This window comes from Pan paniscus, chromosome 7 (genome assembly GCF_029289425.2).
Source record: "Pan paniscus chromosome 7, NHGRI_mPanPan1-v2.0_pri, whole genome shotgun sequence".
Taxonomy (NCBI): Eukaryota; Metazoa; Chordata; class Mammalia; order Primates; family Hominidae; genus Pan; species Pan paniscus.
In genome coordinates, this window is record NC_073256.2 from 23,177,063 (window position 1) to 23,193,801 (window position 16,739).

Here is a 16,739-nt window from a genome sequence, read left to right on the forward strand (position 1 = left end):
CTTTCCGAAGTGTATTATAGGTTCCCTAAGGCCCACTCTTCTTTCTTTAATTTCTCTAAAATTACACATAACTGATGTGCAAACAATTTGTGTTAACTTAGATTTCAGTATAAAAATTAGATTATCTCATTTGATCGATTGGACAGAAAGATAATCAAATAAAAGTTTTTCTGTATCTCACTAGTCTGTTTATAATTTCATATTTAATTCCATAGCTTAAGCATGCTAACACACGGTGCCAAAATAGTAATAAATAGGCATGCTGTTGTATTACGTGCTTCTTCCTATTATCAGAAAAATAAAATGAATGCTTTTCCTCTATAACTGCTTCCTTAACTTTTACAGTTCCTCCAGAATGCATAAGACAATGCTGATATTTCAAGTCTCTCTCCTGCCTTTGCCATGGCTGTGCTTTCTACTACCTTTGCAGACATTCTGTTGACCTTTGATAAATGTACTTTAAATGACTGATAGTCGTGATGATTGCATGCTTTCTCCTGATATAAAATCTCCTTGAAACACAGAAATCTTCTTGCTCCTGAAAGGTTCAATAATCACTCAACAACTCACCTCTTCAGAGGACTGAATGTACACAGAAGTCCTCTTCATCTCAGCTACTGATTCCCTCTAACCTGCTTTACCTATTCAAACATGAGGGTCTTGTCTTTTGTCTTTGGAGTCCTTTCCTTGATGTTCACAGTTCCTCCAGGTAAGACAGAAACTTTTTTATTCCAAAGTTCTAAAAATATAAGTAAAAGAAAATGTAAGGTCTTTCAAGAGTCTGAAAATAAATTAGGCACGGGCAGATTTTACTGTACCATGAAGGCTGCTCAGAGGATTGAAGAGTTGATACTAAAGAAATAAATAAGGTGGTTCACTGCAGTGATTTAACCTATGATAAACTCACTTGAGGCCGGGCACAGTGGCTCATGTCTATAATCCCAGCATTTGGGGAGTTTGAGGTGGGTGAGCTCAGGAGTTCTAGACCAGCCCGGTGGGGGCAACAGGGTGAAACCCCATCTCTACAAAAAAAAAAAAAAATACAAAAACTTAGTCAGGTATAGTGGCGCATGCCTGTGGTTCTGGCTACTCAGGAAACGTAGGCAGGAGGATCGCTTGAGCCTGAGATGTCAAGGCTGCATTCAGCTTAGGTCATGCCACTGCACACCAGCCTGGGCAACAGAGTGAGACCCTGTTTCAAAAAATAATAATAATAGAAAATAAACTTACTTGAGAGTTGTGTTTGATCAAAAGATGGTGAGAGGATGCACACAGAACACAGGAAATTTAAAGAATTGGAAAAATGAAAAGCGAATGATGACTAGAAGAAGGGCTAGAGGTGACGAGGTGGATACTCCACCATAACCCTTGGTTCACAGGATAAATTCACCACTGATCCAGGCAAGGAGCTAGCTTCTGTGTTCCTTTAAAGTTGAAGAAAACTCATATGATATCATTTAATGTATATGGAAATTACTTTTTGTATGGTGAGAGTTAAGATTCCACCTTAATTTTTAACCACATAACTAGCCAATTATATATAAGCATATTTATTAAATAATCAATATGACTTTCCCAAATTAATTTTAAAATTCATCAATACCCCATAATAAAAACATATTAAACTGTGGTTTATACCCGAGATTTAGATTACTGGTTGACTTATTGATCATTTCTGAAGCACATTTTAATACTTCACGATTCAAGATTCCCTCATTTATATAATACTGCATGATTCAAGATTCCCTTATTTATATAATTATAAATAATTATGCCTTTCCTCCATGAATGTTAGTGGGTTTTTTTATATTTTTATTGATACACAATTTACCTAACATTCATTGCCTTAAAGTGTTCTATTCAGTGGTTATCAGTGTATTCTTAAAATTGTGCACCCCTCACCATTATCTAATTCCAGAATATGTTTATAAGCGCAAGAACAAATCTCTCCTCCTCCCAGTCCCTAGCAACCACTGATCTCATTTTTGTCTCTATGTATATTCCTATTCTGGACATTTACTATGAACAGAATAATAAATATGTGATCCTTCATGTCTGCCTTCTTTCATTTAGCATAATGTTTTCAAGATTAATCCATGTTGTGGCATATATTCGTACTTCATTCCTTCATTCATTGGTCATCAGTATATCCCACTTTAAGAATCCACTGATACTTACTAAATGGAACACTCTAAAGGAATGAATTTTATAGTAAATTCTATCTCAATAAAAATATAAAACACCAACATTCATGGAGGAAAAGTATCATTCTGTATAATTATATAAATGATGGAATCTTGAAATACATTTTAAAATGTGCTCTGAGGTAATATGCGCCTCAGAAAAGATAAATAAGTCAATTGATAATCTAAATCTCAGGTATAAACCACAGTTTAATATGTATTTATTATAAAGTATTGGTGGATTTTAAAATTAATTTGGGAAAGTTAGATTGATTATCGGTGTTGGTAAAAAAAAATTTCATCGTATGGATTATTTAGCATATGGTTGCTTATAACAGACTCTAATGATCCATTGTGTTTCTTTTATATCAGTTGTAATGTCTCCTGTTTTATTTCTGATTTTATTTATTTGGCATTCTCTCTTTTGTTCTTGGTTAGTCTAGCTAGCAGTTTATAAAGTCTGTTTATCTCTTCCAAAAGTCAATTTTTTGTTTCATTAATTCTTTGCATTTTTTAAATCTCAAATTCACTTAGTTCTGCTCTGATTTTTATTATTTCTTTCCTTCTCCTAAGTTTGGATTTCATTTTATCTTGTTTTTCTTGTTCCTTGAGGTGCATAGTAGCTTGTTCATAATCTTACTATGTTCTTGCAGTAGGCATTTATTGCTATAAAATTCTCTATTAGCACTGTCTTTGTTGTATTCCATAGGTTTTGATATGTTGTGTTTCCATTTGCATTTATTTCAAGAACATTTGTTATTTTCTTCTTAATTTTCTCATTGACTCAATGGTTGTTCAGAAGCATGTTGTTTAATTTCCGTGTTATCTGTATAGTTTCCAAAGTTCCTCCTAGTATTCATTTCTAGTTCTATTCTATTTTTGTCTAGAATATACTTGATATAATGTTGATTTTTCAAAATTTGTTGAAACTTGTTTTGTGTCTTAACATGTGGTCTAGCCTGGAGAATGTTCTATGTGATGAGGAGAAGAATGTGTACTCCACTGCTATTGCATGAAATATTCTGTAAATGTCTGTTAAGTCTATTTGGTCTGTGGTACAGATTAAATTCAATGATTATTTGTTAGCTTTCTACCTAGATGATCTGTTCAATGCTGAAAGTGGGGTATTGAAGCCCTCAGTTATCATGATGTTGAGGTGTATCTCTCTCTTTAGCTCTAATGACATATTTAATATATCTAAGTATTCCACTAGTGGGTACATATATATACATATTTGGAATTTTTTGTATCCTCTTGTTGAATTGGCCCTTTTATCATTATATGATGGCCTTCTTTGTCCCTTTTTATGTTTTTTCACTTAAAGTCAATTTTGTCCAATATAAATATAGATGTATTAGGCCATTCTTGCATTGCTATAGGGTTATCATAAGAAAGTACCACAGAATGGGTGCCTTAAATAACAAAAGTTCATTTTCTCACAGTTCTGGAAGTTATAAATCTGAGATCAAGATGTCAGCACATTTGGTTTCTCCTGAGGCCTGCCTTGGCTTGCAGCTGCTTGCCTTCTTGCCATGTCCTCTTATGGCATCTTTTCTGCGCACATGCATTCCTGGTGTCTCTTCCTCTTCTAATAAGGACATCAGCCATATTGCACGAGGGCCATACGCTGAGAGTCTCATTTTAGCTTTATCACTCCTTAAAAAAAAAAAAAAAAACTTATCTTCAAATATGATTACATTCTGAGATACTGAAGATTGGGTCTTCAACATACAAATTTTGGAGGAACACTTGTTAGCCCATAATGATGAATTCATCAATAGACTGATATGATCAAGGAAAGAATCAGTGAGCTTAAAGAAGTTTAAATAGCAACTTCCAAAACTTAAAAGCAAAGAAAAAAGAATTAAAAAGAACAGAATATTTAATAAGCGTAGGCCAATTACAAAAGGAACAATATATGTGTAATGAAGTATCAGGAGGAGGAGAAAGAAAGGAATAGAAGAAATATTTGAAGAAATTCTGATTGAAATTTTCCCAGAATTGAAAATAAACAAAATGTACATATCTAGGAAGCTGAGAGAATACCATGCAAGATAAATACAAAAAATTTAAACATAGGCATATTATATTGAAACTGCCAAAAATCAAAGACAAAAAAAAAATCTTAAAAGAAGCCAGGAGGGGAAAAAATCTTTTTCTATGGACAACCAAGGATAAGATTACATCAGACTTCTCTAAAACCACATAAGCAAAAAGAGAGGAAAGTGAAATATTTAAAATGTTAAAAAAGAGAAAAAAAACACTATCTTAAAACTCTCTACTTAGCAATATTATCTTTTTTTTTTTAGACAGAGTCTCACTTTGTCACCCAGGCTGGAGTGCAGTGACAGTGACCTTGGCTCACTGCAGCCTCTGCCTCCTGGGTCCAAGCAATCTCGTGCCTCAGCCAGCCACCACCACGCCTGGCTAATTTTGTATTTTTAGTAGAGACTGGGTTTCGCTAGGTTGGCCAGGCTGGTCTCGAACTCCTGACCTCAGGTGATCCGCCCGCCTTGGCCTCCCAAAGTGCCAGGATTAAAGGTGCAGGCCATCGCACCCAACCTACCCTTTAAATTAAGGTAAAAATCCATAATTTCCTTAGGTAAACAAAAATAGAGTTTGTCACCAGTAGTCCTACCTTACAATAAAAGTAAAAAGAAATTCTTCACTCATACTCAATGGTGAAAAACTACAAGCTTTTCTTCTAAGATCAGGAACAAGGCAAAAGTTCCCCTTCTTGCCACATTTATTTAACATGATACGAAAAGTTCTAGCAAGAACAATTAGGCAAGAAAAGGAAATAAATGGCATCCAAACTGTTGAGGGGTGGGAATGAGTAAAATTATCTATTTCCAAATGACATTTTTTTTGTAAAAAACCCTAAACTTCACTCCCCCAAAATTATTACAACTAATAACAAATTCAGTAAAGTTTCAGGATAGAAAATCAACATACAAATATCAGTTGTGTTTCTATAGCACTAACAACAAGCAACTGGAAAGCAAGTAAAGAAAATCCCATTCATAATAGCAAGAAAAAGATAAAATACTTAAGAATAAACTTAACCAAAAAGATGAAAGACTGGTACATTAAAAATTGCAGACATTCATGAAAGAAATTAAAGAAGACACAAATCAGTGGAAAGATATCGTATGTTCATGAATTGGAAGACATAATAATATCAAAATATCCATACTATTCAAAGCAATTTATAGATTATATACAATCCCTATCAAAATCCTAATGGCACTCTTGACAGAAATAGGAACAAGAATCTTAAAATTCATATAAAACCACAAAGGACCCAGAAGAGTCAAAACAATGAGCAAGAAAAACAAAGCTAGGGGCATCACATTTTCTAATTTCAAAATGTATTATAAAGATAGAGTAATCAAAACTGTGTGCTACTGGCATAAAGACAGACATATAGGCCACTGGAAGAGAATAGAGGGCCCAGAAATCAACCGACACTTATACAGTCAACTGGCCTTCAACAAACATGCGAAGAATATATAATGGGGAAAAGACGGTTTCTTCAATACATGGTACTGAGAAAACTGAATATTCACATGCAAAAGAATAAAATTGGGCCTGTATCTTATACTACACACAAAAAGCAACTCAAAATGAACTACACATTTAAACATAATTACCTGAGACTGTAAAACTTGTAGAGGAAAACATAAGGAGAAACTTTCATGATGTTGGTCATGGCAATTATTTTAACTTATAAATTGTAACAAAAGGATTTGGGAAGGACTGGTAGGTTTAAAGGGAATATTTATGGGAGATTATGGGTTATAGGCTCCTGTGCATATCTCAGTAACTTCCTCAGTAAAGGAGACATGGCCTTGAGGCCGAATACGCTGGGAAGCTGGAACTAAGACTCAACTCCTTCTGACCCCTTCTCTCAATTAAGGATTCTTTTTTCTCATTTCACCAAGAACAGAGAAGCAACCAAAGATAGCTTTTCCACTTTCCCACCACCATATCTCTTCACATAGTTTTATCGTTATCCATAATCTACCTTCTCTTCACTCTCTCATTCAAGGCCAACCCCTCCACTTACACTAGATTCCATCCCCAATGACTTTTTCAAGAATTTAACTCCAGAAGTTAAACATTATTTCCTGCATTATGAATCTCTACACCACCCCCAAGCAGGATAATTCATTTTAGGTAGAAATATGTGGTAATAGTTCTCATTGAAAATTCTATACATTTCCAGCTACTGCCTCATTTACTACTCTCTTTACAGAAGAAAGCATCGTTTGTCTTGATTCAGCATCTCCACTTTTTCTCTTGCATTCTTTTGCTGTTGTTTTGTTTTTCTGGGAAAGTTCTTTAATGTTTTTAATTTATTATAAAACATTTCAGACTTTAAAAATAAAAAGTAAGTATATTGTGTCATATAATTTGTCTTCTCCTCTTAAAGCCGGAAGCTTCATTTCTAATGATGAATGTCCTTCAGAATATTATCATTGCAGACTGAAGTGCAATGCTGATGAACATGCAATTAGACACTGTGCTGACTTCAGCATCTGCTGCAAACTGAAGATCATTGAAATTGACGGACAAAAGAAGTGGTGAAAATGCTAACTCCATCTTCTTCAGACTCCAGGAGCAAACACATGTCTTAAACTCTCTTATCTATGAATAATTAACATGATGGATGAAAATTATTATAATTGCATGTTTAGATGGTCAGGTGAAAATGAATATAAATTTTTTAAATGCTTACACTCTATTTTCATTTGTGCATTTTAACATTTACTCCCTTAATTTACATCCACAGCCACATTGTTGTTTCACCCATAGTACTATATCTGATGTGGGGAGTAAGAGCCAGCCCCTTTTGCCCCCTGGCTCTGAGGAACACCATCGCAGTTGGGTAAGGCACCCACGGCGATGCCGTGAGTAACAGCCAGCCCTTCTTGCGCCCCTGGCTCTTAGGACCCCCATCGCACGGGGGTGAGGCGCCCTCCGCGATGCGGGGAGTAAGAGCCAGCCCCTCTTGCCCCCCTGGCTCTTAGGACCCCCATCGCACGGGGGTGAGGCGCCCACCGCGATGCGGGGAGTAAGAGCCAGTCCCTCTTGTCCCCCTGGTTTTTAGGATCCGCGGTGGCCTCACAGCCTGTTTATCATATTGTGAGTAATATCATCTCCGCTCTGGAGATTATGAACTGTTTCACAAACCGGTGTACACCCTGGGTATACAGAGATTGTACAGCCGTCTGTATTGGGAGTCATATCATCCTCTTCCTCCCTGAATATTAAGAACAGTATCACAGGGGTGTTTCTACTCCCTGGGATATCGGGTGTCATATCCTCCTCTCCCATGTTGCAATTAGAAACAATATCATTGGGGGTGTGTCCACCTTCTGTGATATTGAAAGTAATATCATACTCTTCCCTCCAGGATCATGGGAACAACATCCTTGGTGGTGTCCATGTTCTGCCACATATGTAGTCCTATCACCCACTCCGCCTTGGAATGTTATTAAGGACCATCTCACACAGGGGTGTACACTTCCTGCGATGTTGGGAGTAATAGCATTGTCTTCTTCCGTGAATATTAGGAGCAAAATCACCAGGTGGATGCACACCCAGTGCTATATTGGGAGAAACATCATACTCCACCCCCTGGAGATTATATTCTGATCAATATCACCGGCTCTGTGTACACCTACTGCGATATTGAATGTAATATCATGCTCTCTCCCTCCCTGGACATTAGGAGCAATATCACAGGTGGGTGTACACCCACTGAGGTATTAGGGCATAATATTAGTATGAATTATACCTCATTTATTATTAACATCAATATGAATGACGGATATTAATATTAATATTAAGAAATAATTGCTAATAAAAAGTTTTCAGACTATTAATATTAATATGAATTATTAGAAGTTAATATTACTGTTTTCTAATGAATAAGATCAATATCAGTTATTAATATCCGGCATCATTAATCATTAATATTAATCATGTATTGTTATGGTTAGTATAACTATTTAACATTAATTATCATTATTATCGGTATTGATTTTAAAAATTATATTATGGGTTATTAGTATTGATAATTATTAATAATTGAGATTATTAATTGCGGTAAGTCGCATTGCGCCATTCCACCCCTCCCTCGGCAGCTCGTTTACGACCCAAAAAAGCTACACAAATGCCCCTGAGAGAGCAGCGGTAGACTGGGATAGATGAGGATGGGCACGTGGTGGAGAGGCGTGTTTTTGGGTACCAGCCCTTCACCTGCGTCGACCTTCTCAACTGGAAAAACAATACACTGCCCTATACCGAAAAGCCACAAGCCCTAATAGATTTGCTCCAAACTGTTATCCAGACCCACAACCACACCTGGGCTGATTGGCACCAGTTGCGCATGTTCCTCTTTAACAGCGAAGAAAGGCGGAGAGTCCTCCAAGCAGCAACTAAGTGGCTAGAGGAACATGCACCAGCTGATTATCAAAACCCCCAAGAGTATGGAAGGACCCAGTTGCCAGGAACGGACCCCCACTTGGACCCACATGAAAGAGAGGATATGCAAAGGCTAAACCGAGACAGGGAAACTCTCTTGGAAGGATTAATGAGGGGAGCTCAGAAGGCCACAAACGTTAACAAGGTCTCTGAGGTCATTCAGGGAAAAGAAGAAAGTCCAGCACAATCCTATGAGAGAGAATTGTGGGAAGCCTATCGTATGTATACTCCCTTTGATCCCGATAGCCCTGAAAATCAGCGCATGATTCCCATGGCTTTAGTCCATCAAAGCGCAGAAGACATGAGAAGAAAACTGCAGAAGCAGGCTGGGCTTGCAGGGATGAATCCATCCCAATTACTAGAAATAGCTAGCCAGGTGTTTGTAAACAGGGATGCAGTAAGCTGTAAGGAAAACGGCAAAGAGAACGGAGGTCAAGCCCGGCGACACGCCGACCTGTGTGTCAGATGTAGCAATCAGAGGGCTCCCCTCCCAAAGAGGCAAGGGAAGGGGGCCCCTGGGAAAGAAACTCACCTTGGCTGTAAGAGTTTGCAGCGTAACCAGTGTGCTTATTGTAAAGAAATAGGACAGTAGAAGAACAAATACCCTCAGCTCAAAAGAAAACAAGGTGACTCAGAGCAGGAGACCCCAGACAAGGAGGAAGGGGCCCTGCTGAACCTGGCAGAAGGCTTCTTGGACTGAGGGAGACCGGGCTCAAGCCTCCCAAAGAGCCTCTGGTCAGAATGACGGTCGGGGGTGGAGACATTCACTTTCTTGTAGATAGCGGTGCCGAACATTCGCTAGTAACCGCCCCGGTCGCCCCCTTATCCAAAAAGACTATTGACATCATCGGAGCCACGGGGGTTTCAGCAAAGCAAGCTTTCTGCTTGCGTTGGACTTGTAGTGTAGGAGGACATAAAGTCATTCATCAGTTTTGGTACATGCCTGACTGTCCCTTGACCTTTTCAGGAAGGGACTTGCTCAGCAAGCTGAAAGCCACTATCTCTTTGACAGAGCACGGCTCTTCGCTGCTAAAGTTACCCTGAACGGGAGTCATTATGACCCTTATTGTCCCCGAGATGAGGAATGGAGACTTTTCTTAACTGAGCCAGGCCAAGAGAGAAGAACAGCTCTGGCTAGCCAGTGGCCAAGAGTACGGGGAGAAGACAACCCTCCAGGATTGGCCAGTTAAGAATGGGGCCCTGCCAGTGAGGCAAAAACAGGAGCCGGTCCCCAGAGAAGCCCTTCAAGGTATCCAGGTCGGTCTCAAGCAGGTAAGAACTTTTGGAATGATTGTTCCTTGTCTGTCTCCATGGAACACTCCCCTCCTGCCTGTTCCCAAGCCACGGACCAAGGACTACTGGCCGGTACAGGATTTGCGCTTGCTTCATCAAGCTACACTGACTTTACTTCCAACAGTACCTAACCCGTCCACATTGTTGTGGTTGCCGCCAGCTGAGGACAGCTGGTTCACCTGCTTGGACCTGAAAGACGCTTTCTTTCCTATCAGATTAGCCCCTGAGAGGCAGAAGCTGTTTGCCTTTCAGCGGGCAGATCCGGAGTCAGGTGTCACTACTCAGTACACTTGGACCGGGCTTCCCCAAGGGTTCAAGAACTCCCCCAACATCTTCGGGGAGGCGTGGGATCGAGGCCTCCAGAAGTTTTCCAGCAGAGACCTAGGCTGCGTGCTGCTCCAGTAGGTTGATGACCTTCTGCTGGGACACCACACGGCAGTCGGGTGTGCCAAGGGAACAGATGCCCTACACCGGCACCTGGAGGACTGTGGGTAGAAGGTGTCCAAGAAGAAAGCTCAGATCCGCTGACAGCAGGTACGTTACTTGGGATTGACTATCCGCCAGGGGTCAGAACGCAGCCCGGGATCAGCCGGGATCAGAAAGAAAGCAGGTCATTTGCCATCTAGCGGAGCCTAAGATCTGAAGGCAGGTGAGAGAATTCTTAGGAGCTGTGGGGTTTTGTAGACTGTGGATCCCAAACTTTGCAGTATTAGCCAAGCCTTTGTATGCAGTCACAAAGGGGGTGGGGACAGGGAACCTTTGGAATGCGGATCCCAACAACAGCAAGTCTTTCATGAGTTAAAGGAAAAACTTCTGGCAGCCCCAGCCCTGGGGCTACCTGATCTGACAAAGCCTTTAACATTATATGCATAATAGAGAAAAGATGGCAGCTGGACTTTGAACCCAAACTGTGGGGCCCCGGCCGAGGCCGGTGGCCTACCTCTCTCAACAACTAGACGGGGTTTCTAAAGGATGCCCCCCCTGTTGGAGGGCCTTGGCAGCAACTGCTCTGCTAGTACAAGAAGCAAATAAGCTGACTCTTGGGCAAAGCCTGAACATAAATGCCTCCCGTGCTGTGGTGACTTTAATGAGTACTAAAGGACATCATTTGCTAACGAATGCCAGACTCACCAAGTACCAAACTTTGCTCTGTAAAAATCCCCGTATAACCACTAAAGTTTGTAACACCCTACACCCCGCCACATTGCTGCCGGTATCAGAGAGCTCTGTCGAGCCTGATTGTGTAGAAATGTTGTACTCAATTGACTCTAGCAGGCCTGACCTCCGGGACCAGGCTTGGGCATCAGTAGACTGGGAACCATACGTGGATGGGAGTAGCTTCTTCAACCCCCAAGGAGACAGAGGTGCAGGGTATGCAGTGATAACCCTGGAAACTGTTGTTGAAGCCAGATCACTGCCCCAGGCCACATCAGCCCAGAAAGCTGAACTCATTGCTTTCATTGGGGCCTTAGAACTCAGTGAGGGTGAGACTGTCAACATTTACACTGATTCTCCGTATGTCTTTTTAACCCTTCAAGTGCATGGAGCGTGATAGAAAGAAAAGGACCTTTTGAACTCTGGGGGAAAAGACAGAAAATATCAACAAGAAATCTTTCAATGATTAGAAGCAGTATGGAAACCCCACAAGGTGGAAGTTAGGCATTGCAGAGGACACCAGCGAGCTTCCATCTTGCTGGATTTGGGGAATTCCTGCGCTGACTCAGAGGCTTGAAAAGCAGCATCTGTCCCTGTCTGGGCATCAGTGCACTCTCAAGCACCTGATCTTGGATCTGCTTTTTCTAAAGAAGAAAAGGACTTTCTCCAGGTAGAGGGAAGGACAAGTGATGGAGGAAGGATGGATTCACGTACCACTTGGGAGAGCAGCTGTGCCACAGCTGCTAGGAGCTGCAGTTATACTGGCTGTGCAAGAAACCACCCATCAAGGTCAGGAGTCACTGGAAAAGTTGTTAGGCCGGTATTGCTACATCTCGCCTTTGTCAGCCCTTGCCAAAACGGTGAGGCAGCGGTGTGTTACTTGCCGACAGCATGATGCGAGGCAAGGTCTAGCCGTTCCGCCCGGCATAGGAGCTTATGGAGCAGCCCCCTTTGAAGGTCTCCAGGTGGACTTCACAGAGATGTCAAAGTGTGGAGGTAACAAGGATGTACTAGTTCCTGGGCGTACCTACTCTGGGTGGGTGGAGGCCTATCCAACACGAACTGAGAAAGCTCGTGAAGTAACCCCTGTGCTTCTTCATGATCTGATTCCTAGATTTCAACGGCCTTTAGGGATCGGCTCAGACAACGGGCCTGCGTTTTTGGCTGCCTTGATACAGAAGACGGCAAAGGTATTGGGGATCACACGGAAACTGCATGCTGCCTCCCAGCCTCAGAGTTCCGGAAAGGTGGAGCGGATGAATCGGACTATCAAAAATAGTACTATTGTCTTCCCCGCTGGATATTTAAAACAACACAGCAAGGGGCGTCAAACCAAATGCTAAATTTGAGGGAATGTTATCCTCTCCCCCACTCCCCCGGCCCTGGATATTAGAGACAATAACACAGGGGTGATGTACACCCACTGCTTTATTGGGAGTAATATCATCCTCTCCCTTCTTGGATATTAGGAACAATATCACACTGTGCGTGTAAGCCTGTCGCGAAATTCAATGGAATGTCATCCTGCGCCTCCCTGGATATGACGAACAATATCACGGGGGATGTACAACTTCTGAGATATTGGGAGTGATATCATCCTCTCCCCTCTGGAAGTTAGGGACAATATCACAGGGGTAGTGTACACCCTCTGGGATGTTGGGACTAATATCATCCTCCCGCCCACTGGATATTAAAAACCATAGCACAAGGGGCGTGTACACACACTTCGATATCGGTATGAATACCATCCTCTCCCTCTTTGGATATGCGGTGCCATATTTCAGGTGGGGTTTACACCACCTGCAATATTGGAAGTAATATGATTTTCTCCCCCCCTGGATATCAGAAACAATATCACAGGGCGTTGTGAACAACCCCTGAGATATTTGGAGTAATATCATCGTCTCCCCTCACGATTATTAAGAACAATATCGTAGGGGTGGGGGATGTACACCCACTTTCATATTTGATATCATCCTCTTCCCCCCTGGATATTAGGAACAATATCAGGAAGGGTTGTACAGACCCTGCAACCTTTGCTGTCATGGAATTATCTCCCCCTAGATAATAGGAAAAAATGTCCCTGGGGATATGAACAGCCCTGCGATATTGAGAGTAGTATCATCCTCTGCCCCGTTGCATATTGGGAACAACATCACGGGTGGGGTGTCCTGCCTCTGTGATATTGGGAGTAAAATTTTCCTCTCTTCCCCTGGACATTAGGAAGGGTATCAGAGGGGGAGGGTGTACATTCCCTGCGATATTCAATGTAATTTTATCCTCTCCCTCCCAGGGTATTCAGAACAATATTACAGGAGGGGTGTACACCCTCTGCGATATTGAGAGTCATATCATCCTCTTTCGCTCTGGATGTTACGAACAATATGATAGGGTTGTGTACACCCCCTGCGATATTGGGAGTAAGATCATCCTCTCCCCCCAGGAAATGACTAACAAGGTCACGGGGGGGTGTACTCCCCCTGCGATATTGGGAGTAATGTCGTCCTCCCCAACCCTGGATGTTAGCAATGAGATCACAGAGGGGCTGTACACACCCTGCGACATTGGAAGTAACATGATCCTCTCCCCACCTGGATACTGGGAAAGATACCACAGCGCGGGTATACGTTTCCTACACTGGTGGGAGTAATATCATTCTTTTCCTTTCTGGATATTAGGAAGAATATCACAGGGGTGCTGTACAATTACTTCCATATTGGGAGTAATATCATCCTCTATTTTCCTGGATATTGGGCACAAAAACACAAAAGGGTGTACAACCCCTGCGATATTGGGAGTAATAGCATACTCTCCTTCCCTGCATGTTAGAAAACAATATCATCAGGGCTGAACACCCCCCGCGATAATGGGAGTCATGGTTACTCTTTCACAGGCCATTTGGAACCATATCACAGGGGGTGTTTACAAACAGGGGTGGTGTACACCCCCTGTGAAATTGGGAGTAACATCATTCTCTCCACCTCCAGATACTAAGAACAATATCCCGGCGGGAGGTGGTACAGCCCCAGTGATATTGCGAATAATGTCATCCTCTCCTTCCCTGGATATTAGGAACAATATCACAGGCGGGTGTACACCTTCTGTGATATTGGAAGCAATATCATCCTCTCACCCGCGGGATATTAGAAAAAAAATCACTCACGGTGTACACCCACTGTGATATGAGGAGTAATATCTTCCTAGGGTATTACGAATAATTTCACAGTCCGTACACACATGGTGTACACTCACTGTGATATTAGGAGTAATATCTACCTTCTAGATAACAAATAACATAGCAGGGTGTACACCCACTTTGATATTAGCTGTAATATTTTTCTAAGTTGTTACAAATAAGATCACATGGTGTACCAACATGGTGTACACTCACTGTGATATCAGGAGTCGTATCTCTGTGATATATTATGAATAATATCACAGGGTGCACACCCACTGTATTATTAGGAGTAAGATCTCTGTAGGATATTACAATTAAGATCACAGGGTGTAGAGCCACCGTGATATTAGGAGCAATATCTTTCTAGGATATTACAAATAATATCACAGGGTGTACGCCCACTCTACTGTCAGGAGCAATATCACCCTAGGATATCAAAAATCCCATCACAGGGTGTCCAATTTCCGCCTTCCAGGTTCTAAGGGATTCTCCAGCTTCAGCATCCCGAGTAGCTAGGGTTACCCGCCACCACGCCCGGCTATTTTTTTTTTTTTTTTTTTTTTCACTGGAGATGGGGTTTCACCACGTTGGCCAGGCTGGTCTGGAACTCCTAACCTCCGGTGATCCATCAGCCTCGGCCACCCAAAGTGCTGGGATTACAGGTGTGAGCCATGGTGCTGGGCCAAGAGTTATAGATTTTATTCATTTGGAAACACAGCTCCCATTTTTGAGTGTGCGTGTCCTTTTATGAAGAAATGATGTCAGAAAACCGAAAGATGATAACAAATATGAAAACTAACAGGCATGTGAAAAGGTCTTCCGATTGAGAATTATAAGGTTCGATTTCGTTTCCAGATAATGGGGTCCTAGCCTTTGTGTCGTCCTTTTACATATTCTACATCAATGGAAGTTGTAGCACCGTGTCAGAATAAAGTAGAGTGTATCTCACGGTTTCTTAATTTCTTTCAATTAGACTGAGATCTTTTTCTGAAAGAGAGAAGGACATTGTCATTGCATTGTATTTTTTCTGAAAACAGTAGGCCATATTTTACTGAGATCACGGATTTGTTATATATGACGTTTTGGTCTTCTAATATTCTCCAGTGGATATTCTCTAAAGTAGTATGTACAGAAAGCCTTGAATAGCAAAAACGTAAATCACGTAATAATTCTGAGATTTTGGAATTGTCACAACTGAGAATCATTGCTGGCGGTGTATGGCCCACAAATGTGAAGATGTTCCTTGTGAATTGCTTGCATCTAGCATTAAGGGCTCGTTTTTATCTTTTATTTTTCCAATCCTCTTTCCTTCTCAAGGTGTCCAAGACACACAGGGCCACGGAATCTCACAGGTGTCTGAGAATTCCTCCTCCTGGGACTCTCAGAGGATCCAGAACTGCAGCCAGTCCTCGCTTTGCTGTCCCTGTCCCTGTCCATGTATCTGGTCACGGTGCTGAGGAACCTGCTAAGCATCCCGACTGTCAGCTCTGACTCCCCCCTCCACACCCCCACGTAACTCTTCCTCTCCAACCTGTGCTGGGCTGACATGGGTTTCACCTCGGCCACGGTTCCCAAGATGATTGTGGACATGCAGTCACATAGCAAAGTCATCTCTCATGCGGGCTGCCTGACACAGATGTATTTCTTGGTCATTTTTGCATGTATAGAAGGCATGCTCCTGACTTTGATGGCCTATGACTGCTTTGTAGCCATCTGTCGCCCTCTGCACTATCCAGTCATCGTGAATCCTCACCTCTGTGTCTTCTTCATTTTGGTGTCCTTTTTCCTTAGCCTGTTGGATTCCCAGCTGCATAGTTGGATTGGGTTACAATTCACCATTATCAAGACTGTGGAAATCTCTCATTTTGTCTGTGACCCCTCTCAACTTCTCAAACTTGCTTGTTCTGACAGCGTCATCAATAGCATTTTCATATATTTCGATAGTACTATGTTTGGTTTTCTTCCCATTTCAGGGATCCTTTTGTCTTACTATAAAATTGTCCCCTCCATTCTAAGGATTTCATCGTCAGATGGGAAGTATAAAGCTTTCTTCACCTGTGGCTCTCACCTAGCAGTTGTTTGCTGATTTTATGGAACAGGCATTGGCGTGTACCTGGCTTCAGCTGTGTCACCACCCCCCAGGAATGGTGTGGTGGCGTCAGTGATGTAGGCTGTGGTCACCCCCATGCTGAACCTTTTCATCTACAGCCTGAGAAACAGGGACATACAAAGTGCCCTGCGGAGGCTGCGCAGCAGAATAGTGGAATCTCATGATCTGTTCCATCCTTTTTCTTGTGTGGGTGAGAAAGGGCAACCACATTAAATCTCTACATCTGCAAATCCTGCCCCTTAGTCACATTATTTTTGTGGCTTGATGGATTTTATTCCTTTCTGCATTTCCTTTGTGAATATTGCTTTCTTCGTTATGCCTTTAACTG

General features: G+C 41.7%; 1 protein-coding gene and 1 pseudogene across 1 annotated transcript; both read left to right on the forward strand.

Moving 5' to 3' along the window:
- Positions 1–204: 204 nt before the first annotated feature.
- LOC134730860 (beta-defensin 131A-like) lies at positions 205–7,005 on the forward strand. Its single transcript, XM_063606541.1, has 2 exons — positions 205–709; positions 6,619–7,005. The coding sequence occupies exons 1-2, from the start codon at positions 652–654 to the stop codon at positions 6,771–6,773; spliced, it is 213 nt and encodes a 70-aa protein (XP_063462611.1). The 5' UTR covers positions 205–651; the 3' UTR covers positions 6,774–7,005.
- A 6,582-nt stretch (positions 7,006–13,587) lies between these two features.
- On the forward strand, positions 13,588–16,413 carry LOC129395886 (putative gustatory receptor clone PTE01; annotated as a pseudogene).
- Positions 16,414–16,739: the final 326 nt, after the last annotated feature.